The 16,052-nt window shown below is 37.9% G+C and overlaps 1 protein-coding gene across 19 annotated transcripts in view; it reads right to left on the minus strand.

Annotated features, from left to right (window-relative positions):
- LRRC7 (leucine rich repeat containing 7) overlaps positions 1–16,052 on the minus strand; it is a 491,902-nt gene that overhangs the window by 130,611 nt on the left and 345,239 nt on the right. For all 19 annotated transcript variants that reach the window (XR_012000829.1, XR_012000828.1, XR_012000827.1 and 16 more), the window contains one exon: positions 1,072–1,146. Coding sequence is in view for 16 of the 19 variants with exons in the window: in XM_072754894.1 (XP_072610995.1) it covers positions 1,072–1,146 (75 nt within the window). In the remaining 3 variants the exon portion in view is untranslated. The remainder of the gene's footprint in view (positions 1–1,071; positions 1,147–16,052) is intronic.

Consider the following 16,052-nt stretch of genomic DNA (forward strand, 5'->3'; position numbering starts at 1 on the left):
TTTTGAATAAATCAATATATAAAGCATGTGCACGCTTTTTTGTTTTGTGTCTATGATGACAGTATAAATGTATTCTTTTGATAAGAGAAGAAAATATTTTTTTCCTTAATCTTTTGCCAGATTTTCTCCTTTATGTGGCTTCATGCTTGTTCAAAAGAGAAAAACTTCTTGTTCTTATTGCTTTTGCAATCATTCCAAGGAGTTTTTAATGTCAGGTCAAAAGAAGAATAAGACTGGCTTTGGGAACACATATCTAAATCTCAGTGGCTGAGGAGTTATTACAAATCCAGCTGTCCTGTCTACTTAGCTCAATGCCCAATGCAAGGGGTTTGAAATTGGCTATTACCAATCGGAACATTGTGGTAGAGGAGTGTGTGTGTGTGTGTGTGTGTGTGTGTGTACATGCTTACTTGAGTGCATGTGTTATGAGTGGCAAGACGCAGTGTTTTACAAAGCCCTTCTTTCACTGAATGGAAAAGGTAGGAGTGTTCACACTCAATGAGTTGACCAGTAAATCCCTCTTGGGAGATATTACTGGATTGTCTCTCTGTTAAAAAAAAATGGATTCTAGTTTGACTTTCTTTTTTTAACATTTTGTAATTTACCCTTATCATTTCCAAAAATTCAGATGTATTCTATTGGAAATTACCTAAATTGAGAGAAAGATTTTAATTTTGTGGAAGAGCTTTAACAATGTAAGCAGAAACAATCATCTAGTTACCTATAGGAATAAGTTTGATTTTACAAAAAATAAGACTTGGACTTTATATGTAGCATTTTCTTTCTCTATACATAACAATATAAATTTCTCAGTTTTTAAAAATCAGTATGTAGAGAGATGAAAATGTAATCCTAAGAGAACAACAGAAATCTTTCATACATTTTATATACCTACACCATTTACAGAAGGTATGTGAAATAAAGAAAAAAAAAGCTATGAAAAACACTTGGTGTTCAAAAAATGCTCTTCTTTGAAAGGCAATCACTGAGATTTACAAATGAAGATTATCATTAATTACAATAAATATATAACAGATGCTAGACCACATGGCATAATAAAAACTTACATACCCCAGGTAGCACTTGCAATGCATTATTATCCATCCACAGCTCCCTTAAATTTTGTATCTGATCCAGAACTTCAGGCTGGGAGAGAGATAGGAAGAAAGACAACAAAATTAGTTTTTTTTTCTTAGCAATTGTGCTAAGAACTGTAATTTCTTGAATCTGGAAACTTTATTTGTCAATCTAGTGTTAATCCTCTAGGAAGTTCTAAGTTTAACCCAACCTCCATCAAAACTGGTAGTCCCTGAGGTAGCCAGCCTAGAACTGACCTGGAAACAATCACAACAACAATAATAAAAATTAAAATCTATTACGCTGTCTTAACAGCCTACAGTCATCCTTTATAGCATTTATCATACTCTAATTACTCAATGTGTCTGTCTTCTTCATTAGAATACAAGCTTTTGAAGGGCAAAGCAATGTTTGCTTTTTAATCACTATTCCTCATATCCCTTATATTTGCCTTGGTACTTGGCACGCAGTAGGTTTTTATTATGTGTGTGTAGTAGAACCTTACATAGGCATCACATTACCGTGATATGATAATAGTACGAATTGGACCCACTCGTTTCTTATCCCTTCATTTACTCGACAGATTATTACTGGTTGAACAGTGGATGCCCTGTATGTGAAAAGCATACTGTAGAGTCCACAGTTATTCAAACCCAGTTCCTGCCTTGAAGTAGCTGATGATCTAATTGAAGAGATAAATACATATAAACAACTGAAACAGAAGGTAGCATATGAGAGAAGAGAATAATGTAGAGAAGATCAGAGAAAGGAGAGAGAGAACACGATTAGGGTGTAACACATGGTGCACAATGAAATACTCTAATTCCCTAAGTTGAAGTTGTCTCTGAATTCCACTTTGTGGGCAGCAGACTATATAGAGAGGATAGAGGAAGCTATTGACACCAGCATCATCTCTTGATTTGTGATGACCTTTTTCTGATTTCTCTCCAAAAATTATCCCATTCGGGACCTTAAGGCCACCTGCTTCCCTTGAAGTTGACTCCTTTTAGCCACTCTAGGGAAGTGAGGAAGGCCTGTATTCACCTGGCCACAGGGTTGGCTCAAGGATGGAAACTGGAGCCATTCAGAACAGATGAGAAGCAATGTTTCTTTCACTGAGACTTCAGGGGAAGAGACTCTTGGTCTTCCCTGCTGAATTAGCAACTGGAAGGATATAGCTCTGGGAGTTTCAGGCATGAAAAAAAAGGAAAAAAAACAGGGAAGAGCTTGTTTGAGTTAAAAGATGGATCCTGATGACATACTGGGCTGAAATTAAGCCATGCCTGAAGTCAGATGTTTCCTCTCTTTCAACTGCAAAAAAAAAAATTATCACTGAAACAAGATACTACCATAGTTCAATAAAATTTGAGACCTAATTAGGGAAACCAGTGTATTTTATAGAAAAATAGTGGAAAAGAATCGAATTGTTTCTATGTAATGATGAGAATATTGGTAATTGTGAGGCAGCAGGAGTTACATACAAACATCTGACACATTAGTAGGGCTGCAGAGACTGCGCGACTACCTTGGAGAGAGCCTCTGATGCCTTTGGACTGCAACTGCAATGGAACATGGTACTGTTCTCTGGAGAAGTTTCATTTATAACAAGGATCAAAATCTAAAGTTAGATCATGGCATTCAGCTGTGGACTCAGAGGCATGTGTGAGTAAGTGTGGAAGATTTCTTTTGTGTGTAGGAAAATATTCTCACTTTTACTTAGATCAACAGGGAACAGGCAGTGAAATACTCTACCTGTATGTTAAGCTGGGCAAGGGTGGAAAACATGAATCAAATGTAGGAAGCACAGTCTAGCGTGCAGAAGCTTAGAGGCAGAGGGATGGCTCGGAACAGTCAGGGCAGTTGGAAAATATCAGTCGCATGGTGCAGATTTTCCTATGCCTAGGCATCATGCAGACTTTAGAAAAAGGGAGGGTTGCATACTGGTAACTTCAATACAACCTCATCTTTGCAATAAGACAGACACTAATTTACAAATTTGGATCAATGAGCATCACTCAAGATAAACTTGATTGTGCTGTGGTAACAAATTAATCCTGAAATCTCAGGGGCTTAACACCAGATAGGCTTCCTTCCCATTCCCATTACATGTCCAGTGTCATGGGTTTCTGCCCCCACAGTCTTGTGTTGTTGCCATCTCAAGACTTCCAGAAGAGCAGGAGCAGAGAAGAGAGTGTAGAAAACTGGGCACTACTCTTAAAAATCTCAGAGTACATGTGACACATATCACCTCTGCTTATAGCTCCTCATCTAGAGCTGTTTATAAGGCCTGGACCTACGTTCAAGAACGGCTGGAAGATATAAGGGAAATTCATGGAATATTTGAACACTACTGTCCATGCCACACAGTGACATCATATAAAAGAAAAGAATGACAAGAATGGATAAAAGTACTTTAATAATTTACTTATCCCTTTATTCTGTAAGTACTTGTTAAACACCTCCGCAATTCCAGGCCTAACACTGATGCATGGTGTAGTCTAAACTGATGGTCTATTTCTAGGCAAACACACAAAAGGTAAATATATGGTATAATGGGAATATAAGGAAAGGGGGACCTATATGCCCTAATTATGAGGAAGCCACATAAGTATTCATGAGAGGGAGTTGGTCAGTAGAGAGGAGAGGACAGGAAGCACATTTTAGCCAGATGCATAGGGGAGAAATAGTATAGATGTATGAATGGCAACAGGCAGTTTGCTTTACTGGAGTGTGAAGTTTGAAACAGAGTGAGTAGCAGAAAATGAGGCTAACAGAAGAGGGTGGGGTCTATGAAGTCCTCATATTTTGTTAGGGAGATAGAAGATTATTATATGGGTAAAGGGACATCACCAACTGTTTAAAAAATATTTTTAATAGGAAGTGATAGTGGAAAAAAGAAAAGAAAAAAACAGGAAAATTTAAGAGGGCTAATAATGAAAGAGGTAATGAGGAATAAAGAGAAGTTGTTGGATTCAGGAAACATTTAGAAGATGAAAACAGTAGGATTTGGTGACTTGGTATAAGGTGAGAGTGGGGGTCATGCATGTCCTCCAGTTTCCCAGCACCTGGTGGTGCCACCAATGGAGATGCAGAGAATATTGAGGTAGGAACAGATATGTGGGGAGACTATGATTTGCTTTAGGTTCCTGTGAGACACAGGTGGAGATGTCTATGGAACCGTTTAACTATTAAAATCTGAAGCTTAGGGAATAGGTCTGAGCTAAGGATACGACTTAGGTGTTTGTGGAGGTAGAAACACATGTGGACAAGTTCCCTACGAGGGAACGTGAGGGAATCAGAGGTGCAGCTGAATGAGAGAGGAACCCTGAGGAACACTAACGTTTGAGAGCTACACACAGGAAGAGCAGACTCAGAAGAAGGCAAAGAGGAACAGAGTCCAGGAGAGTATGGGGTTACTAAAGCCCAATAAATAGAGTTGTATTAAGAATAAGGGAGTGAATAAGAGTATCGTTTGCAGCAGAGGCATCCAGTGAAATAAGAGACTGAAGATGTCCACTCAGTTTTGGAAATATTAGTATGCTGGTAACCTTGGTGATAGAAATCGAGGGGCTAGGAGGAAATTGAGGAAGTCAAGCTGATAAGAAGACACTAGTAGGAAGGGACAGATTGAAGACAGAGAAAATGCAATTTTTAGAACTAATGGAGTAAATTCTAAGAGGTGATAAGTAACACGAAACTGATAGCACGGAAAGAGAAGCTGGCCTTGAATAGAAGTAGGATACCTCTTTCACTGAGACTCAAGGGAAGATGGTAAGGATGGTGTGGTTGTAGGTGAACCCTATGGGGGGAAGAAGTGGGGAGAGGGCATGTCTGAAAGTCTCAAAGTTTCTTGATGAAGTAGGGAGCAAGATAATCTGTTGAACAGGAGGGGTCAAGAATTTTCTATATGTAGAGCACCTGGGCAGAATGGCACATACTAGCAGAGTTTGAGGGGAGTCAAAGAAGAAGCTAGGGGCAACCAAAGGAGCTCTATCAATAATAATTATTTTAACTTTTTAGGGGCTAGGTGGGGGACTGACAGTCTAGGAAAAAACAGAAGAAGCAAGAGATTTCAGGTTTCCATGAGGTCAGCGAGGAATGCAGGAGATGTGAGGGATTGAGAGAACTAGGAGGATGAAAAGTTCATATGAGAGCAGAAGTTAGGAGTGTAAGATTTCTGAAGTGGTTCCAGGCAATGACAGACTTGACGCTGGAACTCTGGGTAGTATGAAATCTTGGTGTGTGGGCAGGGCAGGATGCTGTGGGAACATAAGGCCTTGCATGGTCTCTAAAAATTTGGGTAGACTTTCATGCACTGCCTAACATGTTCCCTTGGCTGTGTCGGAGAAGGTGGCAGATGAAGCTGACCAATTATACCTGTCAAATATCTCTCACACTGGGTTCTCCTGGGAACCCTAGACGTCCATGACTACTTGGAAAGGGATAACTAATTCCAACTTATATTTCTACTTTATTTCAAAGGTTCTCATTTAATTTATTTAATAACATAATAAGGTAATAATAGTCCTACTTTATGGGTGAAAAATCTGATAATCATTTCTTGGGGAAAATGAGAATGATTTTATGAGGGTTGCATAACTGCAGCTGGGACCGTTCCTCAGGTCTTCTGGCTCCAAAGATGACATCATGTTACAGCTTAAGACTGAAATTCTGAAATAACGAAGAATGCTGGTGATCACAGATGCCCAATAAAGAAAGTAAAGCATATGCTAGATTTCAAAAAAAAGATAATATGTTTATTACTGGATATTATAATAAAATGTGCCACAGAAGAAATTTCAGCTAGTTCCTAATAACAGCAGAGAGAAAATATATTTAGTGGATCAATACATGACCTCGTTGAAACAAAAACCATAACATGAAGATGATGCAATGGCATTTCATGATCAATAAACAATCTTAAGTGGGTCTTTGAACTGAACTAAATGACCTGCACCACCCAACCTCACACATAAATTGCCTTTTTTCATACTATAGATCTTCCATGATTTACGATGGGGTTACATCCTGATAAAGCTATCATAAGTTGAAAATATTCATATCAAAAGTGCATTTAATACACCTAATCTATTGAGCATCATTGCTTAGCCTGGCCCACCGTAACCATGCTCAGAACACTTACATTCACAGCAGTTGGGCAAAATTATCTGATGCAAAGCCTATTTTATAATAAAGTGTTAAATGTCTCATATAATTTATTGAGTACCGTATTGAAAGCAAGCAACAAAATGGTTGTAAACGTATCGGTTGTTTGCCCGGGTGTCCCCCTCGCTGACTGGGAGCCCCTCCTCCCTGTTGCTGCCCAGCACGGCCAAACAGCATCCCACTGCATATTGCTAGTCGTATGACCAAAATTCAAAATTTGAAGTCTAGTTTCTATTGAATGTGTACCGTTTTTGTGTTATTGTGAAGTTGAAGAATCATATGTCGAACCACGGTTAAGCCAAGGATCATCTGTACTTGTTGTCATAGCAAAGTCAATTGTGTCCATTAAAAATGAATGAGTTTACTTAAGAATGGCTTCGGGGATTCAATGCTGATGAAGGTGTGTGAGCACAAAGTGCTTTGAGGATTATAGGTTAGCATAGTCGTCTAAGGAAAACGTTTCCAAATATGTTTCTCATGTCTTAAAAATATTCACATCTGCTTTCAGGCAACTAGCCTTACTGAGATGCTCTGAAATATAGAAAATTCTTACTGTAGAGAAATTTCACTGAAGAATAATATAATAGAATATTATAATATAATATTTATATACAATATAATAATTGATATATTAAAAATTTCACTGATATAATTGATATATTAAAAAGTTAGTCACAGTCTAAATAAACAATAGCTTAAGGGAACATATAACCAAATAATGATAAAATCTTTTGTTGTTATAGTATACAACAATGAAAGTGAATTATCTATACTTTTAAGTGTGCTGATGGAAAGATCTTGCAGACATAAATGATAAAATAGGCATAAAAATTCATATAGCACAAGTTGATTTCCAAAAATTATAAAACAGTGCTATATATATATATAAACATATACATATATATGCAATTAAAATAGGAATATATGGAATAGAAGCGCACCAAATTCAAAGTTATAATTGTGCTGTGATAGGAACAAGACCAGGAGGGACCAGCATAAAAGACTTCCATTTGAGCTACAGTGTTTTATTTCTTTCAAAAAAAGATTGAACTCGAATACAAAAAATAGTCAACTTGTTCATTTTGGTTAGTAGGAATTTAACATATTTCTTTAAAATTTTTATATTTTATAAAATATATTTTAAAATATTATATTATAATGTAAACATTAAATGCATATTTAATAGGAAATATTTATATATTTTATAAAAATATACTTTTATATGTTTTTACTTTTTTAAGAGTCAGAAAAATATCAGAGGAAACTACATCAAAATATTAATTTAAAAATATCAGTGGTGAGATTATGAGTGATTAAAATTTCGTCTACAGTTTTTCTATAATTTCCAAATTTTCTATAGTATATAGGCATTACTTTAATAATAAAAAAAGAGAATATTTTATTCTAAATTTATACCCACCTAAACCACTTTAGAATTCTTTCTGAAGTGACCTTACTTTGATTGCTAAAATGGTCTAAGAAAATGATTACATCAGCATGAACATAAATGGAACATATATTTTGCATGACTGCAACAAACTGCAATAACTCCTGTCATGTATATACAATTTTAGGCTGTTCTATTGATTTGGATATATGTGTTACTTTTATTCCACTAATTTACATGATAGAGTTTGACTATATTTATTTATACCTCTATTAAGTTTTTTCTTCCATGAGGTTAAGAGAAATATTTACTGAAGAGCATAACATCTGACATGTATCTAATTTTGTCAAAATTAAACCAGGAAACCTTAAAATTTTAAACTTTAGGAAAAGAACTTTAGAGGGTGCCTGGGGGGTTCGGTCGGTTGGACATCTGACTCTTGATCTCAGGTCAGGTCTTGATCTCAGGGTCATGAGTTCAGGCCCCATGTTGGGTAAGGAGCCTACTTAAAAATAAACAAATTAAAATTAAGAAAAGAAAAAGAACTTTAAATTTTAAGTGTCTTAAAGTTGATGAGATGATCTGATGATATAATAATAACATCTTGTTATTCCCACTGTGCAGAGACTAGAAGGCAGCAGGATGGAACCTATTTCAAAATGCAGATAAATACAAGTTTTTTTTTTTCTGAAATCAACAAATGTAAAATATAAAATGCAAGTCTGAAAAATTATATTCTCTAACCAAAGTGATATAATGATATTTCATTGAGATATTTCAGTTACTATATTTTTTCTAAAGTTTGAGATTGATACTTCAAATTATCATTATTTTATGTTTGCCCTCTTTGATAATTTTTAGAGTTTGCAATTTGCCAAGGAACCAAGATTACATTCTAAGAAACTTTCTCCCGTTTCTCATTAAATTTTTTATTTAATAATATGCTTGGTGTGCTACAGACCGTTAGCTCTCATAACTGGGAAACTTTCCATTCATGCATTTCATAGTGCACAGCTGAAACCCTTTCTGATATACAAAATTGGATGATTAAAATTGTTCTGTTCTGATGGCCAGCCGACTCGTTCATTCTCTCAATTGTTCTGTCCTACACACCTTGAGACCATTTAACTTCTTCAGTCAATTTCTTTGGAGATGAAACGGTTAGCTCCAGAGGGTCTCAGCCTATTTCCACTTTACGTTAGTTTTATGTTTCCCAATTTTATTTCAGACGCCATTCCCACAAAAATGTTCGTATATTAAAACTTTACTTTTAATTTAATTACTGCAATTGGTAATTTAAGAAAATATTTTTACATGCCAGAAAATATTTAAGAAAATATTTTTAAGAAAATATTTTTACATGCCAGAAATTATTGAATGAATAAATAAACAGGTATTCTTAACAATTAATAATAAGATGCACTGCTGAAATAACTGTGATTAATTTATAATTAATTGAAACACTTTCAGCCATAAAGTTTAATGAATATTTTAATATGAATATGAATATAATATATTCCATTTAAATTCTCAGATGAGTATGTTGACGGCACACAGGAAAAAAATCTACAGAAGACATGATTTTGAGAGGGAGAGACAATACATGAAATGACTGAATTAGTCTCTAAAAGGATCTGAAAACGTTAGAACACTGGACAGCTCTAATTACGTGAAGTTTAATAGGGACAAACATAAAATCCTGCCATATGTTTCCCAAACCAATTATACACATATACATTAGAGGCAGAAGTAAATGCGAAGAAAATTGAGGATTTAAGTCAAGAGTAAGCTCAGTGTTGACTAATTCATTTGCTTAGAGTTGCCTTCATTCGGTCCAGAGATACCGCCTGCCCCACGCACAGAAGACATTACGGTGATCTTTGGGAATATGATTCAGAGTGTGAAGGGCTGTCCCAAGACCTTTTCTATCAACGTCCTGTTCTATATGCAACCATCAGCCCACAGAAGGACTACAGTATTCTGTTCCCCTCTAGGTGCCCCAGGGTAAAGGTGTCTTCAACAAACCAGAGCTTATTCAGAATAAGCCATAGGAGAAATGGCGGAAATGATACGGAAGCTGGAGATACAGAAGCTACAGGCATGCAAGACGCCGGTCTTTGAATAACTGAAGATTGTTGCATGGAGAGGGGCTGGATTTGTCCCACCTTTATCACCAGTTCAGAATTAGAATCAGTGAGGAGAGTTTAGAATTAGTATCAGTGAGGAAAGTTGTAGGAGTGATTTTTTTTTTCCCAATTAGATCTGTCTAAAACGAAATAACCTAATTTCCCAAAGGAGAGAGTGATTCTTCTATGAAATGAACATATAGCTCCCCAAGAAGATCCAAATAATAAGAATAAAACAGTAACAACAACACAAGCTAAGTTCTTTTGGACACTTACTACAAAATGGCATTTTTCAAGGTGCCTCTACATAAATTATTCTTAATGAATCTTGACAGCTATCCAGTGTGGTAGGTATGATTTTTGGACAGGTAGTAAGCAGGGTGGTTAAGAGCTTGGTTTGGGGACCTGGACGGAGTTCAGCTCAGGGTTTTGTTGCTTACAGGCTATAAAATCTTGGTTTGGGTTCCTTGTCTGTAATAGGTGAATGGCAGGGGCACATTAATGAGGATTAACTGCTCTTAAAATATTTGAAGTACGGGGGTCTCTGGGTGGTTCAGCGGTTGAGCGTCTGCCTTCAGCTCAGGGCGTGACCCCGGGGTCCTGGGATCAAGTCCCACGTCGGGCTCCCTGTAGGGAGCCTGCTTCTCCCTCAGCCTGTGTCTCTGCCTCTCTCTCTGTGTCTCTCATGAATAAGTAAATAAAATCTTTAAAAAAATATTTAAAGTGCTTGGAACACTGAAAGGTTTTAAGTGCTGTGCTCAATACTCAATGAATATTAGCTATTATCCCCACCTTACCGACAAGGAGATTTGGGCATAAAGAAGCAAATGACTGTGCCCATAATTTTATGGCTATTATATAGGGGAGACAAGAGCCTGATCTTGAAGTTTTGTCAGATGATGAATAAGAGGAGTATCCTAGAGAAAAGTGCTAAGTGGTTCATTTCTAGCATGGTGCTCCTTGGGCTGGCAGCTTTGAGATGAAAGCGTCAAAGGAAGAGATCAGATGCTAAAGAGAGGCTTTAATTCCTTCAACAAATGTGTTCAAGTCACTACTTATCAGGAGTCTATTTTGTACCAAGCACTGGAGAAAAAGTAGAGAAAAAAACCAACCAACCAACCAAACAAGCTCTCATGGAGATTACGTTCGGATTTCCTGGGGTGGGTCCCATCACGCCTTGGCAATTAGGGAAGGGAAGGGATTCTGATTCCATGATTTCCATTTTAATGTACTATCCGCTCCCCCACGGAGATTACACGGCTTGATGATCTCGTCTGAATCGAAACCCGAGAGGGAGAAACTGTCTAACATATACGCTCGCATCTCACAATTCAAACTGGTCTCAGCCTTCTTTCTCCAAAAACCCATATCCACTTCCTCCCTCCCCCTTTCTCTACACTGCAGCCCGGAGGCCATTCCATTATGTCCTGTATCCCACTATCCAAAGAATATGAATCTCGGATACCTTTACCATATGGTGCAAAGCAAGTCTCCTCTGACCGTTTCCTGTCCCTACACCTCCATTCAAACTTGGGCCTCAAGGAAACCCGAACTCTGCTGCTCCTAGAGGCATCAGGCTTTCTCTCGCGACCAGGACTTCCCAAATGTTGTTCTCGAAGCCTGTGGGTCTGATCATTGATCGGGCGAGGTATTCCTTTGGTGTTGGTGTTCCTACTGGAGGACTTTGCCTATGATACTGGGAGCTCCTTGAAGCAGGGACCTGAATCTTATTTACCCTCGTATCTCCAACTCTTTCCAAGGGAATACACTAGTGCTTCACACATTTCATCTGAATTGAACAGAATCAACAATCCACACTCATAATCAATATTTTCCTCCATTCCAATTCAGTAACTCACTCCCAATACCCCACTTAAGCTGTCATCGCAGGAGTGTGTACCAACTCTGAAATCTCAATCGCACATTCCCCCTGGCTGACCGTGGGCTCCTGCACTGCCATTCCACTTATGTCCGTGCCCTGGAATTCCCCGGGAGCAGTGACTGGCGTGACTTCTATGCTGACTTCACCTTTATTCATTTCTCTTTCCTTCCTTACCAGGCCGAGATTCACGAGTAACACTTCATCATCATGAACAGTTTCTTGCAAATATCACTCGGCAAATGTGTCCTCTTTTGTCACATTCACCCCACTGATCTGAACTTGGGTTGAGGCCAACTTTCTGCCCTTTCTGCTACTGCACTAAGCTTTGTTTAGAAGAAATCACAAGTTGGCTGATTGTCTCACTTTAAATTCATGACAAATACCTGAAATGGGGACCGAGTCCTGCCACACAACCGGATTACTTTTCCTTGAGATGCTCAACTCTCTGAGACCATTTCAGAGTTCTTCGGTCTTGTCAAAGATCGCATCCTCCTCTCACCCCCAGTTCTTAGCTTACCTATATTGTTCACTGAAACAAACAAGGGACCAGAGACGGACTTACTCCAAGGGTAAGGAAGCTTGACGCTCAGGCCTCTCACGTGCATGTTGAGACAGATTGGCAGGGGAATATATTATAAAGACAACGGGTTAAGATTGCTCTGGTTTGCTACACATCCTTTCCCTCCATCGTACTTCCTTGGGTATAATGTGGCACGTCTGAGATCTGGCTTAGTTGGCGCTGAGTTGGGGATGCATCTAGTTTGGCTTTAGCACGATACGTTTATGTGTTTTGTAGTCACCTCTATGGCTCTCTTTCACTGACCACCGCTGGCCTTACAAACGCATGTTCCCTTCCTGTCCATATGGGCTCTAGATCACATCTCTTCCATTTCTTCTCGATTTGCAAGGATCCAGACCTGCAGTTCTCCCCTTTCTCACACACATCAATCTCTGTCTCTACTGGGCCACGCAAACATGCTTTAGTTTCTCTTATCATGAAAAAATACTGTTTTCATAGCCTCTCTAGCCTCTTCCAGCTACTTTCCCACTCATTGCTCTTCTTCACAGAGACACTTTAGAAAAAGTTTTGTCACTATTTGCCTTTGCTTCCTTATCTCCCATTCACCCTTCAAGGCACTCTGAAGTATCACTGAAAACTCATTTTCTTGTGAAAAATCATCATGACGACTACCTTGGTGCTGGGGTCCCTAAAATACAGCTACATAAATCAGACTTAACACTTAGTTGCTAAAGTCAGAGAATATAGGACAAATAGTAAATCGGGAAGAGAAAACAATTTTATTTAATTAAGTAATTAATTAATTTTTAAAGATTATTTATTTATTTGAGAGAGAGAGAGAGAGAGAGAGAGAGAGAGAGAGAAGCAGGCTCCATGCTGGGAGCCCCACGTGGGACTCAATCCCAGGTCTCCAGGATCACACTCTGGGCTGAAGGCAGCGCTAAACCACTAAGCCACTGGGGCTACCCAGAGAAAACAATTTTAAATATAGAGATAAAGAACTTATATTAAGGCCCTGTTGACTAAAGGAAATTTTATGGCTATAAGTATTTTCAAGGTAGAAAAAATTTGCAATTGCCAATGCAATTTCAAATTCTAGAATCTTTAAGTGATGTATGGATGTTCCTAATGCAAATTATAATTATAGTAAACTATATAATTTGTATGTTATACCTGTTTTCTCTTTGTCTTATTAATGTTTGAAAGGTTGAAAATACATGCATACACTTTTGGTTACAACATATTCCATAATTGATATATTTTTTATGGGCTAATCTCTGAAAATACCTACAACAGCTTATTTATTTTTTTTGTACCAGGTATGTATCTTTCTTTTTTTTTTTTAATTTTTTTTTTAAATTTATTTTTTTTTAATTTTATTATTTATTTATGATAGTCATACAGAGAGAGAGAGAGAGGCAGAGACACAGGCAGAGGGAGAAGCAGGCTCCATGCACCGGGAGCCCGACGTGGGATTCGATCCCGGGTCTCCAGGATCGGGCCCTGGGCCAAAGGCAGGCGCCAAACCGCTGCGCCACCCAGGGACCCCAGTATGTATCTTTCTAATATAGATAGTTCACTGAATGAAAAACAAATCTGAGTCACCATTTTTTATTTACCACCATCGGTCAGTTCTCTGATATGGATTAATTTATAATAGCAGTGATAATTTTTTTGGAAGATCTATTTATCTGAGAGAGAGAGAGAGAACATGCATGCACTTGAGTGAGGGGAAGGGCAGAGTTAGAGAGAGATTGAATCTCAAATAGACTCCATGCTGAGCATGGAGCCTAACTTGGGGCTTGATCTTATGGCCTTGAGATCACGACCTGAGCCAAAAACAAGTGTGGGATGTGACTGTGCCACCCTGGTGCTCCACAGTGAGAAACATTTTTAATAAAATTGCTAAGAAGTGCGTAAGAATCTATTACGGCATCAGTCTTATTTTCTGTAGATACTGGAAAACTTCTTTTTGTCTTGGTACTTCACGACATCATTACTGGATTTTACTTAAGTATAGTGGATGGTAGTTTATCTGGCAAAGGCCAAAGCTGAAATTTCTTTAAACCTTTAGTTTGATACTCACTATTGTAAGCTTCTGGAGCAGGTCTTGCATCGTTGAATCCTAACTCTTAGCAGTGTGCCTGTTGCAAAAATATACCGCCAATGACCCTTGAAGGTCATAAAGCTGTACTGCAGAACTCAAGTACCTTCTGAATCTAAGACTACTATTCAGAGTGTTTCAATGAAATTCAGAATTAAAATTCTTTGAAAATCAGTAATCAATGTCTAGCCTGTATGATAACTAGTTCTCCACAAACTGTAGAATGACCAATTACTTGAACAGAAAATAGCAAAGAAGTGGCTACTGTTCTGCTATAAATAGCAAGAGTTGCAGCAAATAAGAAACCGAACTGTCAAATGTGTGCACATTATCTTTTCTGCTTGAAAGTCAGTCAATGATAAGCCAGATAATTACGTTTAATGACAGTATCTTAAAGCTGTTCAGTGGAAGTGAAGAGCTCTATTAAAAATTGTAAATCTTGGGCAGCCTGGGTGACTCAGTGGTTTAGCGTCGCCTTCAGCCCAGGGTGTGATCCTGGAGACTGGGGATTGAGTCCCACATCGGGCTCCCTGCAGGGAGCCTGCTTCTCCCTCTGCCTGTGTCTCTGCCTCTCTCTCTCTCTCTCTCTGCGTCTCTCATGAGTAAATAAAATCTTAAAAAAAATCCCCCCCAAATTGTAAATCTTTCCATAGGAAGACCATTTTGTTGGGTTTGGTAGCAAGAGTAGTTTTTTAGGCATTCCTTTGGGTGAGAAAGGAATGAAGACAAGACCCATTCACATTTGGGTTCCAAAGCCATTTTGTCTTCAATCTATAGCAGTTACAACATTCTAAACTGAGTCGTAACCATTAATCCTTACAACTTAGCCTAGTGGATGCTTAATAAATATTGGCTAAATGAATAAAGAAAGTGATTAGCATTATTGGTAGAAACCTTGACTCCTGCTGTGCTTTAATTTTCCCATTAGAGAAATGGAAACCCTTATATTTATCCTATTTTACTTCACTACATAGTAATGTTACGTAGGTCAATAAAATCTTGTGTGTTACACATCACGGACTTTTAAGCTACACTTTTTTTTTTTTTTCTTAGAGGGAGACAGAGAGAGAGCAAGAGCACTGGCGAGGGGCAGAGAGAGAGGGAGACTCCCAAGCAGGACCCAGGCTCAGCACAGAGCCCATCATGGGGCTCAATCTCACAACCCTGAGATCATGACCTGAGCCAAAATCAAGAGTCCAGATGCTTAACTGACTGAGCCACTCAGGCGCCCCTAAACTACATTTTGAGGACATATATATTTATAAACATTATTGGAGTTCTATGGGTTATTTTAAGTAGAATTTGAGTTATTAATATTGCATATTTTCATTTTATTAGTCCTTAATATGTTAGTGTTTATTTATTATTCCTGTATATGTCATCTTCTACTTTTATAATATTTTCTGATATTTACTTCCGGTGTAATCTCAGTTAAGAATTAGATCAGAACACAAAGAGTAGAAGTATTGCTGGATAATCATTATATTTTCTCCATATCCCACATAAACAATATAAACGGATAAAGAAAAGATCACATTTTACAACATCTATCCCTAAACCTGGTTACTGTCATACTTATTATCTAACTAATAATAATAATAATAAATGAAAGCTAATAATTTATGCTACCTCTCATTATTAGTTATTAAAACCTATACTATTTATTTATAAATGTTCTAACCTGCCACTTCTGAAGATTTAATAACTACTCACCAAGCCCTAACTTCACGGGCAGCCCCGTGTTATGGGATATAGGAGCATGTGCATGTGGGGTGGGGGGGAACTCAAAG

This window comes from Vulpes vulpes, chromosome 3, assembly GCF_048418805.1.
Source record: "Vulpes vulpes isolate BD-2025 chromosome 3, VulVul3, whole genome shotgun sequence".
NCBI classification, from domain to species: Eukaryota; Metazoa; Chordata; class Mammalia; order Carnivora; family Canidae; genus Vulpes; species Vulpes vulpes.